The 16,001-nt window shown below is 37.3% G+C and overlaps 1 protein-coding gene across 2 annotated transcripts in view; it reads left to right on the plus strand.

Annotated features, from left to right (window-relative positions):
- YEATS2 (YEATS domain containing 2) overlaps nucleotides 1–16,001 on the plus strand; it is a 113,699-nt gene that overhangs the window by 44,154 nt on the left and 53,544 nt on the right. For both annotated transcript variants that reach the window (XM_039242334.1, XM_039242333.1), the window contains exons 8-10: nucleotides 5,463–5,574; nucleotides 11,230–11,274; nucleotides 13,632–13,812. In XM_039242334.1, coding sequence (XP_039098265.1) covers nucleotides 5,463–5,574; nucleotides 11,230–11,274; nucleotides 13,632–13,812 — 338 coding nt within the window. The remainder of the gene's footprint in view (nucleotides 1–5,462; nucleotides 5,575–11,229; nucleotides 11,275–13,631; nucleotides 13,813–16,001) is intronic.

The raw sequence follows: 16,001 nt of genomic DNA on the forward strand, positions 1-16,001 counted from the left end.
ATTATTATTTCACAAGGATGGATTGATTTTGTATGTACAGATTCTGAAATTTGTTTCATTTAGGTATCCTTTACATCTTTATGTGATATTGCATATCATGTATACACATTCATTCTATGAATGTATTGTAGAAGTGGTTTTGGTTTATTATCAGTGAAGTCTATATCTTCAGCCCTCTTCAGAACTTCCCTTCACTCGTGACTCTTAAACAGAACATGGCTGTCTCTTAAGAACACTGCTTCTCTGGGGCGCCTGGGTGGCTTAGTCGGTTAAGCGTCCGACTTTCACTTAGGTCATGATCTCGCGGTCCGTGGGTTCGTGCCCCGCGTCGGGCTCTGTGCTGATTGCCAGCTCAGAGCCTGGAGCCTGTTTCAGTCTGTGACTCCCTCTCTCTCTGACCCTCCCCTGCTCACACTGTCTCTCTCTCTGTCTCCTAGAAATAAATAAAAACATTAAAAAAAAAAAAAAAAAAGAACACTGCTTCTCAGAACAGCTTTCAAACAACAGTTGATTTTCTCTCTCATACCATATACCATTAGGTCCATGGGTGGGGTGTGTGTTTTTCTTGCACATAGTATGTGGCTTCTAGATCATATTTTCCTCTTTTCTGCCTAAAAACCCTCAGCTCCTTGTTGCAGACATCTCCTAATTTCCCAGTTACTCCCTCTTTCAAAACAGTTTTAGCTAGTGTCCTGATGTTTCTTCTTGATGTCATTCTCAAGGACTTTGACGTGGAAGTAGACAATTCACCCAAAATCCTAATTATTGATTAGGAAATCACTGATTTCCTCCCTTTTTAAATGAAGTTATCATGGTACTGATATACCATAGAATCTAGGTTAAGGAGAGACGGAAATTATATAAAGAGCAATGAAAGGTAGTGAAAATTGGTGTGGGTAAGAAGTGGAATTCCCAGTGGGTCAAAAATAGTTGGATTAGGAATGGAGCTGGAAAGATAGGAAATTATAGTTGGTCAGAAAGGCAAATCCTTGGAGATGGGATTTTTTATTTTCTTCATACGGATGATAGTTGTCCTGGTATCAATGATCAGCCATCTTTTCCTTACATTTTTTTTTTTAAGATTTTTTTTTTAATTTAAAGTTTATTTTAAGAGAGAGCAAGAGCATGAATGGGGGAAGGGCAGAGAGAGCGAGAATCTCAAGCAGACTCCGCATTGTCAGTTCAGAGCCTGATGTGGGGCTCAGTCCCACAGACTGTGAGATTGTGACCTGAGCCAAAATCAGGGGTCGGACATTTAACCAGCTGAGCCACCCAGGTGCCCCAACATGTATCCTGGATTTAATTGTAACTCTTTATGTTCTTTACAAGGATCTTAAGATGTTTCTTGCATCAGGTGTCTAAAGTAATTTGATGAGTAGGGGAGACTTAGGGTTAATCTTCCCTCTAGCTCCTAAGCAAATGTGTTGCTCATGTACTCTGAATTTCCTCATCACAGTACATTATTTGTAGATTCTCCTCTTATAAGAAGCATCTTTTTGACATTTGGTTCAGTTACCATGACCATCCTTAGTCCGCTTTCTAACAGCTCTGATAGTAAACTTTGCTTTTAGGTACTGGGCTCAGGATTTGATGCAGGGATTGCAAAGATGAAGAACACATGGTTCCTTCCTTTGAGAAGTTTAGTAGAGTATTCCGGTCCTAGTGCATGAGTGACTAAAGTTTGTTGTATCTGTTTCATTTAGCTTGAACATAGGAGCTCTTTAGAGCTACACTAATATTGTGACTCACGTAAGTAATTAAAAATTTTCTAATGACCACATTAGAAAAGTAAAAACCAAAAAGCAAAACCAGATCATTTCATGTGGTAATGCAGTCTTAGGCTGTTTTATTAGAAGTAAAGTAGACCTGCTATACCCTGCATTCTGACAATATCTAGCCAACTGTTACGCATTTGGAGGAAAGTTGTCTGGACAGTAAGGAGGTCTGACACCACAAGGATGTGGACAGCTAGCAGTTAAAGTGTGGGCCCTGGAGCTTGTTGCACGAATTTGAATCTCAGCTCTCCTACATATTTGCTGTGTGACCTTGGAGAAGCCAGTTATTCAACCTCACTATGTCTCAGAAGGTATATTTCATAGTGTGGTTGTAAAGATTAGATAAGTTAATAGATATGAAGGGCTTAAAACAGTGATTAGTTCATAGTAAACATTTAATTGTTTGCTTCTGCTGCTGTCATAGGGGATAGAATATATTCATCTTAAAAAGAAAAACGGGAATATTTTAGGTTTTTTGGGTTATGTGGAGAAAGAATTTGTGACTGCAAAAGGCATATAGTAGATCTAACATGTAGGAGGAAGGTGAAATATTTTTATAACAGTTATTCAGACAGTTCAGACATGGAGTAGAGAATCTCATTAAGTACTGAGTTTTAGGTCACTAGAAGTGACCTTGAAAGACTGGTTGTCTAGGAAACAATCCATAAAACTAGTAGGCAACCGACAGAATGGGAAAAGATAGTTGCAAATGACATATCAGATAAAGGGCTAATATCCAAAATCTATAAAGAACACATCAAACTCCACACCTGAAAAACAAGTAATCCAGCAAAGAAATGGGCAGAAGTCTCCAAAGAGAACATCCAGATGGCCAACAGACACATGAAATGATGCTCAGTGTCCTTCATTAGGGAAATACAAATCAAAACCACACTGAGATACCACCTCACGCCAGTCAGAGTGGCTAAAATGAACAAATCAGGAGACTATAGATGCTGGCGAGGATGTGGAGAAATGGGCACCCTCCTACACTGTTGGTGGGAATGTAAACTAGTGCAGCCCCTCTGGAACACAGTGTGGAGGTTCCTCAAAAAATTAACAATAGAACTCCCCTATGACCCAGCAATAGCACGGCTAGGAATGTACCCAAGGGATGTAGGAGTGCTGATCCATAGGGGCACATGGACCCCAATGTTCATAGCAGCACTCTCAACAGTAGCCCAAATATGGAAAGAGCCTAAGTGTCCATCAACTGACGAATGGATCAAGAAGATATGGTTTATCTATACAATGGAATACTACATGGCAATGAGAAAGAATGAAACCTGGCCATTTGTAGTAACATGGATGGAACTTGAGGGTGTTATGCTGAGTGGAAATAAGTCAGGCAGAGAAGGACAGATACCATATGTTTGCATGTATAGGTGAATTAGGAGGAACTTAACCGAGGACCATGGGGGACAAGAAGGGGAAAAATAGTTGGGGAGAGGGAGGGAAGCAAACCATGAGAGACTCTTAAATGCTGAGAACAAACTGAGGGCTAGTGGGGATGAGGGAGAGGGGAAGGGGGGTGATGGGCAAGAAGGAGGGCACTTATGGGGATGAGCACTGGGTGTTAATATGGAAACCAACTTGACAATAAACTATTAAAAAAAAAAAAGACTGGTTGACCATTTGAATTAATTAGTTGGACAAAGAGTTGTACTCCATGCTGTATTTCTAGTAGAGCCTCCCCCCCTTTTTTTTTTTTGAACCCAGTATTCTATGATTTTCATTCTTGGTCACTGACACATTTCACCTTCTATAAGGAATCCAGAAATAAAGTCTGGGGGAAGCAGTCTTTTTGTGTGTGACATACATATATCTTTTGAAGCTTAATTTTGCCATAGGTGATGTCTGTTGGTAAGTCTTATGTTCCTTTTTTTGCTTCAAAGAACATGGTTAGGGAGAAATTTCCTGTTAAAAGTGTTGTTCCTTTTTCCTGGCCTTTATGCTGTTTGTGTGTCTTCTCTGGCAGCAGTCCTTCCTGTTCATTCATGAGAGTTTAGCCAGTGTATATCAATTGAGGAACACTGCTAATTTGCAATACTGTTGTAAGAGAACTTCAGCATACAAACAGTATAATTGACGCATGTTGAAAAATGAATTTAGGCTGTCTACTTAGCTTTACTGGAATTTAAATGACCAAACATGTCATCAGTGGAACTTTAATTATTAAGTTCACCCTGCCTCGACCCCACTTCATCCCTTTTCAAATTACTGTCTCAAGTCAGCCTTCTTATTTGACCCCAAACTTTTAAATTTCTGTGTGGACCTATATTACCAACATCATAGCTACTTTACTTACTAACTTAGCTGGTGTTCAACTGGTTTCTCCCATCCAAGGCATTCTAGTTTTCTTTCTCTCTGGTTTATAATATAGCTATTGCTTTTTCTCCTTTCCACACTACTCTCATACTCAGGGATTTGTCCTGTCTTGAGCCTTCCTGGTAGCCTCTGGTTGTGTGCTTGATAATTCAGACCTGTTGTTAGACTTCTCTCAGGGTGTGTTCTTGGACTCTGCCGTTAACTGAATTCATGTCTCTTCTTAGTTTTCAAAAAGCACATCCAGCTGAATGTTCCTTCCTCCCTGTCATCTTGGCATCTTCTCTCATTATAGTAATTCCAAGGCAGTGATTCATAATGAACATTTTCATTTTAAAGCATTCTTTCTCCCCTGTTAACTTAAACCGTATTATTTTTTTTTAAACCGTATTATTTTTGAGTACATGAAGTTGTCTCAGTTAAGTTTAAAATATTTTTATATGGAGGCGCCTGGGTGTCTCAGTCGGTTAAGTGTCTGACTTCGGCCCAGTTCATGATCTCACGGTTTGTGGGTTTGAGCCCCGCGTCGGGCTCTGTGCTGACAGCTAGCTCAGAGCCTGGAACCTGTTTCAGATTCTGTCTCCCTCTCTCTCTGACCCTCCCCTGCTCATTCTCTCTCTCTCTCTCAGAAATAAATAAAACATTTTTTTAAAAAAGTAAAAAAAAAAAAAATTATACGGAAAATTCCAAACATATTCAAAAGTAGAGTATCTTGAACCCTCATATACCCAGCATTAGTTAACAATTTGCTAGTCTTTTTTTATCAGCTTTCCTTTTTTTCTTTCTTTCACAAATTCTATTTTGACTAAAAATTGTCTAAACCAGTTAGCATTCACACTATCCACTAAAATTATAATCACTGTTTGGGGAAGATCATAATGTGAACATTTGATCCTTTAAATCAGGTTAGTGTACAGTTTGAAATAAATTGTCACTCTCAGATTGAGCATTTGTGATTTATTTTGTTTTTGTCACAGTGGAGGAATAAATATGAATGTCTGGGGTAAGGAACATATTCCTCACAGCCTGTGTCTGTCAAGTAGCGGTCAAGGATTCTGGCTTCTAATATGTGATATCCATCAAATCACCTTGAATCCATGTCTGTGAAAATAATGATATTGGATTATATACTATAAATAACTTAGCTTTAACTGTTCAGTAATTAAGTTTAATGTAGGTTTGAGTTCAGTTTTTCTTTTAGCATCTTAGCAAAATTCAGCATACTGATTTAGCTTCAAATGAGGAAATGTAAATGATTGTCAGAGGCTCTGAATTTCTAACGTACCCAATATGAGAAAACTTTTCCTGTCTAGAATGAGAGACTGACTATGGCATAATGCATTAATATCTGCTTTTCCCTAGAGAGCCTCCTTTTCACCTCACCAGAAGAGGCTGGGGCGAGTTTCCTGTCAGAGTTCAAGTTCACTTTAAGGACAGCCAGAACAAACGAATAGATATCATACATAATCTGAAGGTATTGTTAACAAAACACTGCTTTTCAGAAATGAAGTACCTCTTCTTTTTTTTTTTTTTAAATTTTAGAGAGACTGTGTGAGGCGGGGTCGGGGTGTGGCATGGGGAAGGGAGAGAATATGAATCTTAATCAGGCCCCATGCCTGCTTAAAACTCAGTGTGGAGCCCGGCTCAATCCCACAACCCTGGGATCATGACCTGAGCTGAAATCAAAAGTCAGACACTCAATCAACTTATCTTACCCAGGTCAGGCACCCTTGAAGTTCCTCTTTTTGTTTGGAACATTACTTAAAGCAATGGATTAGGCCTTGAGAGAAGTGGCTAAAGACAGTGGAAGCAGGATTAATGTTTTTGATTGTGTTATTCATACTGCTACAAGACTCCTTTTTCTCTGAAGGTTGGGGGAGCGGTTGCATTATAGCAGAATGTATATTCTTTAAAAAGATGAACTGGTCAGATAATCAGAAGACTTGAGTCTCTGATCAAAGCTCACTGTTAACTGTGTTACCTGGGACTAAGTGAAAAAAATTTTTTTTTAAATGTTTTATTTATTTCTCGGAGAGAGAGAGGGAGTCACAGACTCCGAAACAGGCTCCAGGCTCTGAGCTGGCAGGTAGCACAGAGCCCGACGCGGGGCTCGAACCCACGAACCGCGAGATCATGACCTAAGCGAAAGTCGGACGCTTAACCGACTAAGCCACCCAGGCGCCCCTGAAATCCTTTTTTTAAAAAAAAGCTATTTACAGGACACCTGAGTGGCTCAATCAGTTAAACATCTATCTCTTGATTTTGGCTCAGGTCATGATCTCATGGTTTGTGAGATCAAGCCCCATGTTGGGCTCTGAACTGAGCATGGAGCCTGCTTGGGATTCTCTTGCCCTCTCTCTCTCTCTCACACACGATAAATAAACATTTTAAAAAACCTATTTACTTTTTTGTGTAAAATGAGGCAAATACTAAGCCTTATTTCATAAGGATATAGAATATGTTTATCTTGGAAATATTAGGACAGAAGTGAACATGTTTTAGAAAATTTAAAGTACTGTACAAAGTTGTAATTTTGTATTTTAAGAACTCCTTCATTGGTATATCCACATTTATTCAGCCATTGTAAGTTATATTTTATGAAGTGTTTTCTATACCTGGAGAAAAACTACCAACTATAGTAAGTGAAAAGCAAAATGTATGTATAGTATGAAGGTCAACTGTGATTTTAAATAGGTGGAAAAAACACAAAAGAAATATACCAAAATGTTAGCATAGTTGTAGTAATGACATTGTGGGCAATTTCTCCTGCCCCTATTTTCTGGTTTTTGTTTTTGTCTTTTTCTAATTTTACATAATCATGTTTAACTTTTATGATTGGAAAACCATTTTTAAAAAATGTTTACTAGTTCCTCTGTGTAATCTCATGTAGAGTTTCTCTACATAAGATAAAATTCTAATATTAAACTTCTCCCAAAGCATCTTTACTTTGTGGTTTACCACATTATTCCCATTACTGGCTCCCAAAATTGAACTAAATGAATGTCAATACATCTGCAGAATTCCCTTTTAGTTCCTTTTGTTTTACAAATACAACCTTTTCTTTCCTTTCCTTTCCTTTCCTTTCCTTTCCTTTCCTTTCCTTTCCTTTCCTTTTTTTTTTTTAATGCTTGTTTATTTTTGAGAGCACAAGAGACAGAATGTGAGCTGGAGAGGGGCAGAGAGAGAAGGAGACACAGAGTCTGAAGCAGGCTCCAGGCTCTGAGCTCTTAGCACAGAGTCCTGACGTGGGGCTTAAACTCACGAACTGTGAGATCATGACCAGAGTTGAAGTTGGACACTTAACCAACTGAGCCACCCTGGCACCCAACAAATACTTTCAACCTTAAGGCTAAAATTCGGTTTCCATTGGTGATAGATAGCACTGTTAAACTTTGTGTTTAAGTTATTTTTGAGAGATTACTCTAAGACTAGATTGCTTTATGACCTAGGAGAAGAACTGAAATGAGATAAAACACATACAGCCACTTTGTTCAGAGAGGGGCAATATATGGTCCCACTTAATTAGAGGAAGGTCTAAAATAGTTGCTTTCTTTTTATTTTAAGCACTGCACATACCATCTTATACTGCACTGGGCCCAGCCCTAATTTCTAAAATAAAAGGAATTGTTTACATAGTTCTCATGTTATTATAATGTCCCTATCACTTAGAGTTCCTGGTGGAAATTTGAGATACAGTGTTTATATTTTATTCATTCATTCATTCATTTAGAGGTTTTCATTAAAAAAAATTTGTTTCCTAATGTTTGTTTTTGAGAGAGAAAGAGAGAGACAGAGTGTGAGCAAGGAGGGGCAAAGAGAGAGGAAGACACAGAATCCAAAGTAGGCTCCAAGCTCTGAGCTGTCATCACACAGCCCAAGGCAGGGCTTGAACGCATGAACTGTGAGATCATGACCTCAGCTGAAGTCAGATGTGCAACTGACTGAGCCACCCGGGCACCCCTCTATTTTCATTTATTTTTGAGAGATAGAGAATGAGCTGGGGAGGGGCAGAGAGAGAGGGAGACATAGAATCTGAAGCAGGCTCCAGGGTCTGAGCTGTCAGCACAGAGCCCAATGCCAGGCTCAAATTGTGAACTGTGATACTGTGACCCGGGCCCAGTTGGATGCTCAGCCAACTGAGCCACCCAAGTGCCCTGAGGCACAGTGTTTTTAAAATGACAATATTTAAGTTTTCTTATCAGCTTTTCTAGGAAAGTTAATTTTATTATTTGTTATGTGTTGATTGGCCTTCAGGCCTTGAACACCTGTGTTGTGACCATGTGATCTTTGTTTATACTGGAATGTTTTCCCTTTTATTGCTTTGCTAAATCTCATAGCCATCTTGGATTCTTCCCTTTTTATCCTAAATATTTGTTCATTTGCAGAACATTATTCTTTCTTCATCATCTTAGATTCTACCCTTCACCTTTCCTGCTCTTGCCGAGGCCATTATTCTACTGTCTCCTGATTAACTTCTTTAATTCTAATCTGTCTCCTTTACCCTAAATCCATTCGTCACACCATCAGATTAGTCTTACTGAAATAGGAAAACCATTATGCTATTCCTCTCTAAGAAACCTTCATTGAATTCCCTTTACTCAAGTTCAGACTACCCTGACTACTATTCAGGGCTCTTCATATTTTGACTCCACACATTTCTCCTAAATTATCTCACACTAATCCCCTGCATGGACATCCTACTCCAGCCAGATCAGTTATTCATGTCCCAGAAATGCCCTGGACCACCTTCTCTTGTGTCTTTTTTCTTTTTTCTTTTTTGTAATGCTTGTTTGAATTCTTTCCATTCTTCAAGTTCAGATTCCTATGCAACTTTTCCTGACTAAACCTGTAGTGATCTCTCTGTGTTTTGAAATGCTGCAGTACTTAACCATCTATATTTGATCCTGTAATAATTACATTAAGTACTAAATACTCAAGTATTAGAGGTATGTGAAATTTAAAGGTCCCAGAATGTAGGAAATGCCCACATCCTGCATTTCTGATGTGCCATCACCATGGAGCACAGCAATTCCCAAAATAGCCCTTTTATTCATTTTGTAAATAAACTTTTGGAAGATTCTTTCATAAATTTAAGTAAAATTGCACTTTTTTTTTTTTAACCTTGATCTTCTTTGTCCTAGTTTGATTTCTGAAATAGCACAGGATGGGACTTAGTGTTGTTTATAAGAACTCTAAAAATGTTCAGTGACAGCCTTCATGGCTCTTCTTAAATCGGCTCTTCTTAAATCATCTCCAGGCAGAACCTATTCTTTTTTTTTTTTTTAATATTTTTATTTATTTCTAGGAGAGAGAGAGACAGCATGAGCAGGGGAGGGTCAGAGAGAGAGGGAGTCACAGACTGAAACAGGCTCCAGGCTCTGAGCTGGCAGTCAGCACAGAGCCCGACGCGGGGCTCAAACCCACGAACCGCGAGATTATGACCTAAGTGAAAGTCGGACGCTTAACCGACTAAGCCACCCAGGCGCCCCAGGCAGAACCTATTCTTGTAACATTCCTTGTACACTGTGCTTTCTAATTTCTCTTGCCATTTTGTTAACAGTTTTCATTTATCAATATCTCTCATAGAGTATAGTCCCAAGAATGAAACATAGGCTACTACAGATTACAGCGAGACTATTATTTCCATGCTGTGGAGAATATGAACATAAATTAAACAAAATAGGAACGGAAACTAAAAAAGGAAAAAAAGAAAATGGAATAGCCTAAAATTGACCACATCCTTTTAACAATCATACAATTGGCAAAGGTTTAAGTATTAAAACTCTAGATCTCCTCCATCGAACTAGTATGAATCCACCCTGTGTTGCCTTTTCTGTTATGAAACTAGATCTTATGACTGAGTTGTCATGTCCGTGTTGGCCGCTAAGGACCTCAGCCAGAACTTGAAATACACTTTTTGCAAGTCTTAGAGTTTTCTATTTACTAATTAGTAAATCATCTTTCTTTTTTTTTTTTTCCCCAAACGTAATAGTTTTCCACCATTGATCTTACTGTTTAATGTTTATATTGATCAGTTCCACAGATTTTTTTTTTTTTGGGGGGGGTGGGTGTTTGAGTGCTTATTGGTTCAAGCAAAGCAAAAATGTTGAGGAACAAATTGTTTATGTTAAACAAAAAGTTTTTCTGATTTTTATTTATTTTTATAGAAATACAGTTGACATATAGTGTTATCTGAGTTAAGGTATACAGCATAGTGATTTGACATTTCTGTACACAGTGCTCAACTTGATGAGTGTAGTCACTGTACACAGTTATTATAATATTATCAACTGTATTTCCTAAGCTGTACTTTTCATCCCTGTGACTTCTATAACTGGAAGTTTGTACCTCTTAATCTCCTTCACTTATTTTGCCCAACACTGTATCCCTGTCCTCTTTGGCAACCACCAGTTTGTTATCTGTATTCATAGGTCTGTTTCTGGTTTTTGTTCGTTCATTTGTTTTGATTTTTAGATTCTACATATCAGTGAAATCCTATGGTATTTGTCTTTCTCTGATTTATTTCACTTAGCATAATAACCTCGAGGTCCATCCAAATTGTTGCAAGTGGCAAGATTACATTCTTTTTTGTGACTAATATTCATGTGTGTGTGTGTACAGTTTTTTTTAATGAGATAAAATATAAATAAAATACAGGAATAAGAACTTAGCCTTTTTGTAGGTAAGTGTAAATTTTGTTTTTGTTACATTTTTTTACATCATCTTTGTAAACACCATCTAAATGGCTATGTAATACTTGTTGATGGTTCAAGATTTACTTAAGCATTCCTCTAAAGCTGGACTTTTATATCTCCAGCTATCACTAATGCTGTAGTAAACATCTTTTTGTGTAAAACTTACTCCATTTTTAGATAGTGTTTAGAATGTTTTTAGAAGTGTATAGTTTATATTAAACATACAATGACTACCTATATGCTTGAGGTTGTTTTATTAATTTTACTCATGCCTCCAATTAAGAGGGTTTTTATTGAACTGATGAATAGAAATATTATGAAAAAATAGATCCTGTGTTAGGAAGACGCGTGAAAGGGGTTTTAGATGAGATTGTATCCTCAGATTTATAATTAAGCCTAGTGAAACTAAGTACTCTTCTTTTGTCTTTCAATAGCTGGATAGAACTTATACTGGCTTGCAGACTCTTGGAGCAGAGACGGTAGGTTTTTTCCTATAGTATTATTTGGGAATAAGTAGAATGAAAATTGATCTTCATTTCTAATTACGAAAAAAATGAGTGCCAAATTTTTTAAACAGTTTTTCTTAATCCCTTTTAAAATTTTAAAACAGTGATAAAAGTGCACATAAAATGTATCATTTTAGCAATATTTGTACAATTAAGAGGTATTAAATATACTCCCATTTTTATGCACATACTGCTGTCATCCATCTCCCAAGCTCTCTCATCTTGGAAAACTGAAACTGTACCCATTTACATTAACTTCCATTACCCTTTCTATTCATCTCCTGGCAGCCACCCTTCTACTTTTGGTCTCTGTAAAGTTTTGACTACTCTAGGTATCATATAAGAGGAATTATACAGTCTGCTTTTTTTTTTTCTTGATTGGCACATTTTACTTAGCAGAATCTTCTCAAGGTTCCTCTGTGTTGTAGCATGCCTCAGAATTTCCTTCCTAAAAAAGGCTGAATATTATTCCATTGTATGTATATACATTTTGTTTATCCAGGTATCTGCTAATGAACACTTGAGTTGCTTACATCTTTTGGCTATTTGAGTAATCCTGCTAAGAACACCATACATGGGTGTATAGATATCTGTTTGAGTCTATGTGTTCAGCTCTTTTGGATATACCCAAGACAGTGGAATTGCTAGATCATATGGTAGCTCTGTTTTTTGTGGGGGTTTTTTTGGAAGATTTTTTTTTAAAGTAATCTTTACACCTAACATGGGGCTTGAACCCACAGTGCCAAGATAAGTAGTTGTACAGTCCACTGATAAAGCCATCCAGGCGCCCCATTGTAGTTCTGTTTTTAATATTTGAGGATAGCCACCCTTTCTATAGCAGCTGCACCATTTTACATTCCCACAAATAGTGCACAATGGTTCCAGTTTCTCCACATGTTTCCCAGCACTTACTGTTTTCTATTTTTTTGATAGTGGCCAAACTAACGAGTGTCAGGTGGTATTTCCTTGTGGTTTGCATTTTCCTAATGATTACTGATGTTGAGTATCTTTTCATTGTTTATTGGCTGCTTGATGTCTTCTCTGGAGAAATGTCCAATCAGATCCTTTGCCCATTTTTGAATCAGGTGTTTGGTTTTTCGTTTTTGAGTTTAAGGAGTTCTCTCTATATTCTTGATATTAATTTCTCATCAGATCATTCTGTGTATTATTGCCTTTTCTTTCTGTTGATTGTATCCTTTGATGCACAGAAGTTTTTAATTGTGATGTAGCCTAGTGTTTGTTTTTTCTTTTGATGCCTGTGCTTTTTGTGTCATATCCAAGAAATCATTGCCAAATCCGGTTCATTAAGCTTTGACCCTATATTTTCTTCTAAGTGTTTTATTGTTTTAGGTCTTATGTTTGGGTCTTTTGAGTTAATTTTTGTATATGGTGTGAAGTAAAGGTCCACTTTCATTCTAATGCATGTGGGTATCCAGTTTTCCCAGAACCATTTGTTGAAAAGATAGTTCTTTTCCCAGTGATCTTGGCTTCTTGTGAAAAATAATTTGGCCCTACATATGAGGGGACATTTTATTCCAGTGGTCTGTATGTCTTCTTGATGCCAGTACCAAATGGTTTTGATTACTATAGTTTTGTAATAATAAGTTTTGAAGTTTAGAAATGAGACCTCCAACTTTGTTCTTCTTCCCAATACCCTTCCTTGCACTTTGTTGTTGTTGTTGTTGTTATTCATGCTATCTCAGCAGTAGCCATTATAGGTAGAATTAGCTAATTAAGCCTTATTCTGTTTAGAGAAACGTGCTTTGTTGTATCAAAAGATACTTATTGAGCATGTATTATATAGGAGACACTGGTCCTGTACTAGGGATACAGAGAGATAGCTGCTGTTCTTAAGGAGTTATACTCTTGATTGTGTTGCGAATGGGAAGAAGATATATAGTAAACAAAAAGAAATGAGATAATTTCATTTAAAATAAGTGTTATAAAGAAGAGAGTAGCTGGGGGATAAGGGAGTTGCTTTAGCTAGGTTGGTTAGGAAAGACTCTGAGAAGGTGACATTTGATTGAGACTTAATGATGAGAAAGGGTCAGTCTTACAAAGATTTATGGGGGAAAAGTGTTCTAAGGCATAGAAATAGCAAATAGAAAGGCCCCAATAATATGATTGGTTTCACTGAGTTATCTATCTATTAAACCAAACTAGATTACATTCTGGGATAAGCCCTTTAGTTCTTAGATTGAAACTGCCTTTGAAGTATGATTAAAAATCATTTGTCACGTCTCTTAGAGTACTACGCTCTTAGACAAGTTTGGGGCTTTCTGTGACACTGATGATGGATTCATGAGCCCAATTGTTGCCTGATTGTGTAGGTAGTGGATGTTGAGCTCCACCGACATTCTCTTGGAGAAGACTCCATTTATCCTCAGTCTTCCGAGTCAGACATCTCTGATGCCCCACCATCTTTGCCTTTGACCATTCCAGCCCCAGTGAAAGCTTCCTCACCGATAAAGCAGTCAAATGAGCCAGTACCTGATACTTGTGTGGAGAAAGGTAATATATTTTTCCTTAAAGGGAAATGAATTTTTCCTTGTACAGAGGAATCACAGTCTCTGGGGCATTCCTTTCTCTCATTTGTATAATATGATATTGAACTGCTGCCTATAGAGATTGAGGAGTGTATGGAAATTAAATTTTCCATAAGTAGGCATGCTGCCTCTACCTACACAGTCCAGTTGTGAAAATAGCCAAATCCTTATTCTTCTTAGGAAAAATTTTTCCATGAAGCTCTACATGCTTTAATAACATAAAACTCATTAAAAGGCATTAAATGTTAATTTGTTAATGATTTTAATGGTTTCATATATTATGTTACAGGAAGACTTTTTGGTTGTATGTCTAGTTGTGTGAACAGAAACTGAATGTTATCTAATCTTATTTAAAGTGCATGTAACAACTGACACCATAGAAATACAAAGGATTATAAGAGGATATTATGAAAAATTATATGATAACAAATTGGATAACCTAGAAGAAATGAATAAATTCCTAGAAACATATAACCTCCCAAAACTGAATCAGGAAGAAACTGAAAATTTAAAAAAACCAGTTACCAGCATTGAAATTGAATCAGTAATCAAAAAATGCCCAGCAAACAAGTCCAGGGCCAGACAGCTTCACAGGTGAATTCTACCAAACGTTTAAAGAATTATTAATACCTATACTTCTCAAACTACTCTAAAAAATAAAGGAGGAAGGAAAGCTTCCTGAGGCCAGCATTCTCTGAGGCCAACATTGCCCTGATACTGAAACCAGATAAAGACACTACAAAAAAAGAGAACTGCAAGCCAGTATCTCTGATAAACATAGATGCAAAAATCCTCAACAAAATATTAGCAAATCAAATCCAGCAATTCATTAAAAAAATTATTCATCGTGATCAAATAGGATTCATTCCTGGGATGCATAGGTAGTTCAGTATTTGAAAATCAATCAGCATGATACATCACATCAACAACAGAAAGGATAAAAACCATCTGATCATTTCAATAGATGAAGAAAAAGCATTTGACAAAGTACATCACTCCTGATAAAAACCTTTAGCAGAGTAGGTTTAGAGGGAACATACATCAACATGATAAAGACCATTTTTGTGAAAACCCACAACTAACATCATACTCCATTCTCCTAAGGTCAGGAACAAGATAAGGATGTCCACTCTCACCACTTTTATTCAGCATAATACTGGAAGTCCTTGCCACAGCAATCAGACAAGAAAAATAAATCAAAGGCATCCAAATTGGTAAAGAAGAAGTAAAACTATCACTATTTGCAGTGTGCTGCATGGTACTATATATAAAAAACCCAAAAGACTCCACCAAAAAAACTACTAGAACTGATGAATTCAGTAAGGTCACAGGATACAAAATCAATATACAGAAGTCTGTTGCATTTCCACACACTAGTAATGAAGCAGCAGAAAAAGAAATCAAAGAAACAATCCCGTTTACAATTAACCTAAAAGAATAAAATACCTAGGAGTAAACTGAAGGAAATGAAAGATCTATACTCTGAAAACTATAAAACATTGATGAAAGAAATTGAAAATTACACAAACAAGTGGAAAGATACTCCATACTCATGGATGGAAGAACAAATATGTTAACGTGTCCATACTACCCAAAGCAATTTAATGCAATCCCGTTCAAATTACCAACAGCATTTTTCATAGAACTAGAACAAACCCAAAATTTGTATAGAACCCAAAGAGCCAAAGTAATCTTTTTTTTATTAAATTAAAAAAAATTTTTTTTAAATTTTTTCTGAGAGAGAGCAAGAGAGAGTGTGAACAGGGGAGGGTCAGAGAGACAGGGAGACACAGAATTCAAGGCAGGCTCCAGGCTCTGAGCTAGCTGTCAGCACAGAGCCCGACGCGGGGCTCATGGCGAGATCATGACCTGAGCCGAAGTCGGACGCCCAACCGACTGAGCCACCTAGGTGCCCCTGAAGCAAAGTAATCTTGAAAAAGAAGAATAAAATGTGTAGTGTCACAATCTCAGGTTTCAAGATCTACTACAAAGGAGTAATAACCAAAACACTATGGTACTGGGACAGCAGTAGACACATAGATGAATGGAACAGAATAGAAAACCCAGAAATAAACCCACACGTATATTGTCAATTAGTCTTTGATAAAGGAGGCCAGACTATGCAATGGGAAAAAGACAGTCTCTTCAACAAAT

Source organism: Hyaena hyaena, unplaced genomic scaffold (genome assembly GCF_003009895.1).
Source record: "Hyaena hyaena isolate Hyena2069 unplaced genomic scaffold, ASM300989v1 scaffold_213, whole genome shotgun sequence".
In the NCBI taxonomy this organism is placed as follows: domain Eukaryota; kingdom Metazoa; phylum Chordata; class Mammalia; order Carnivora; family Hyaenidae; genus Hyaena; species Hyaena hyaena.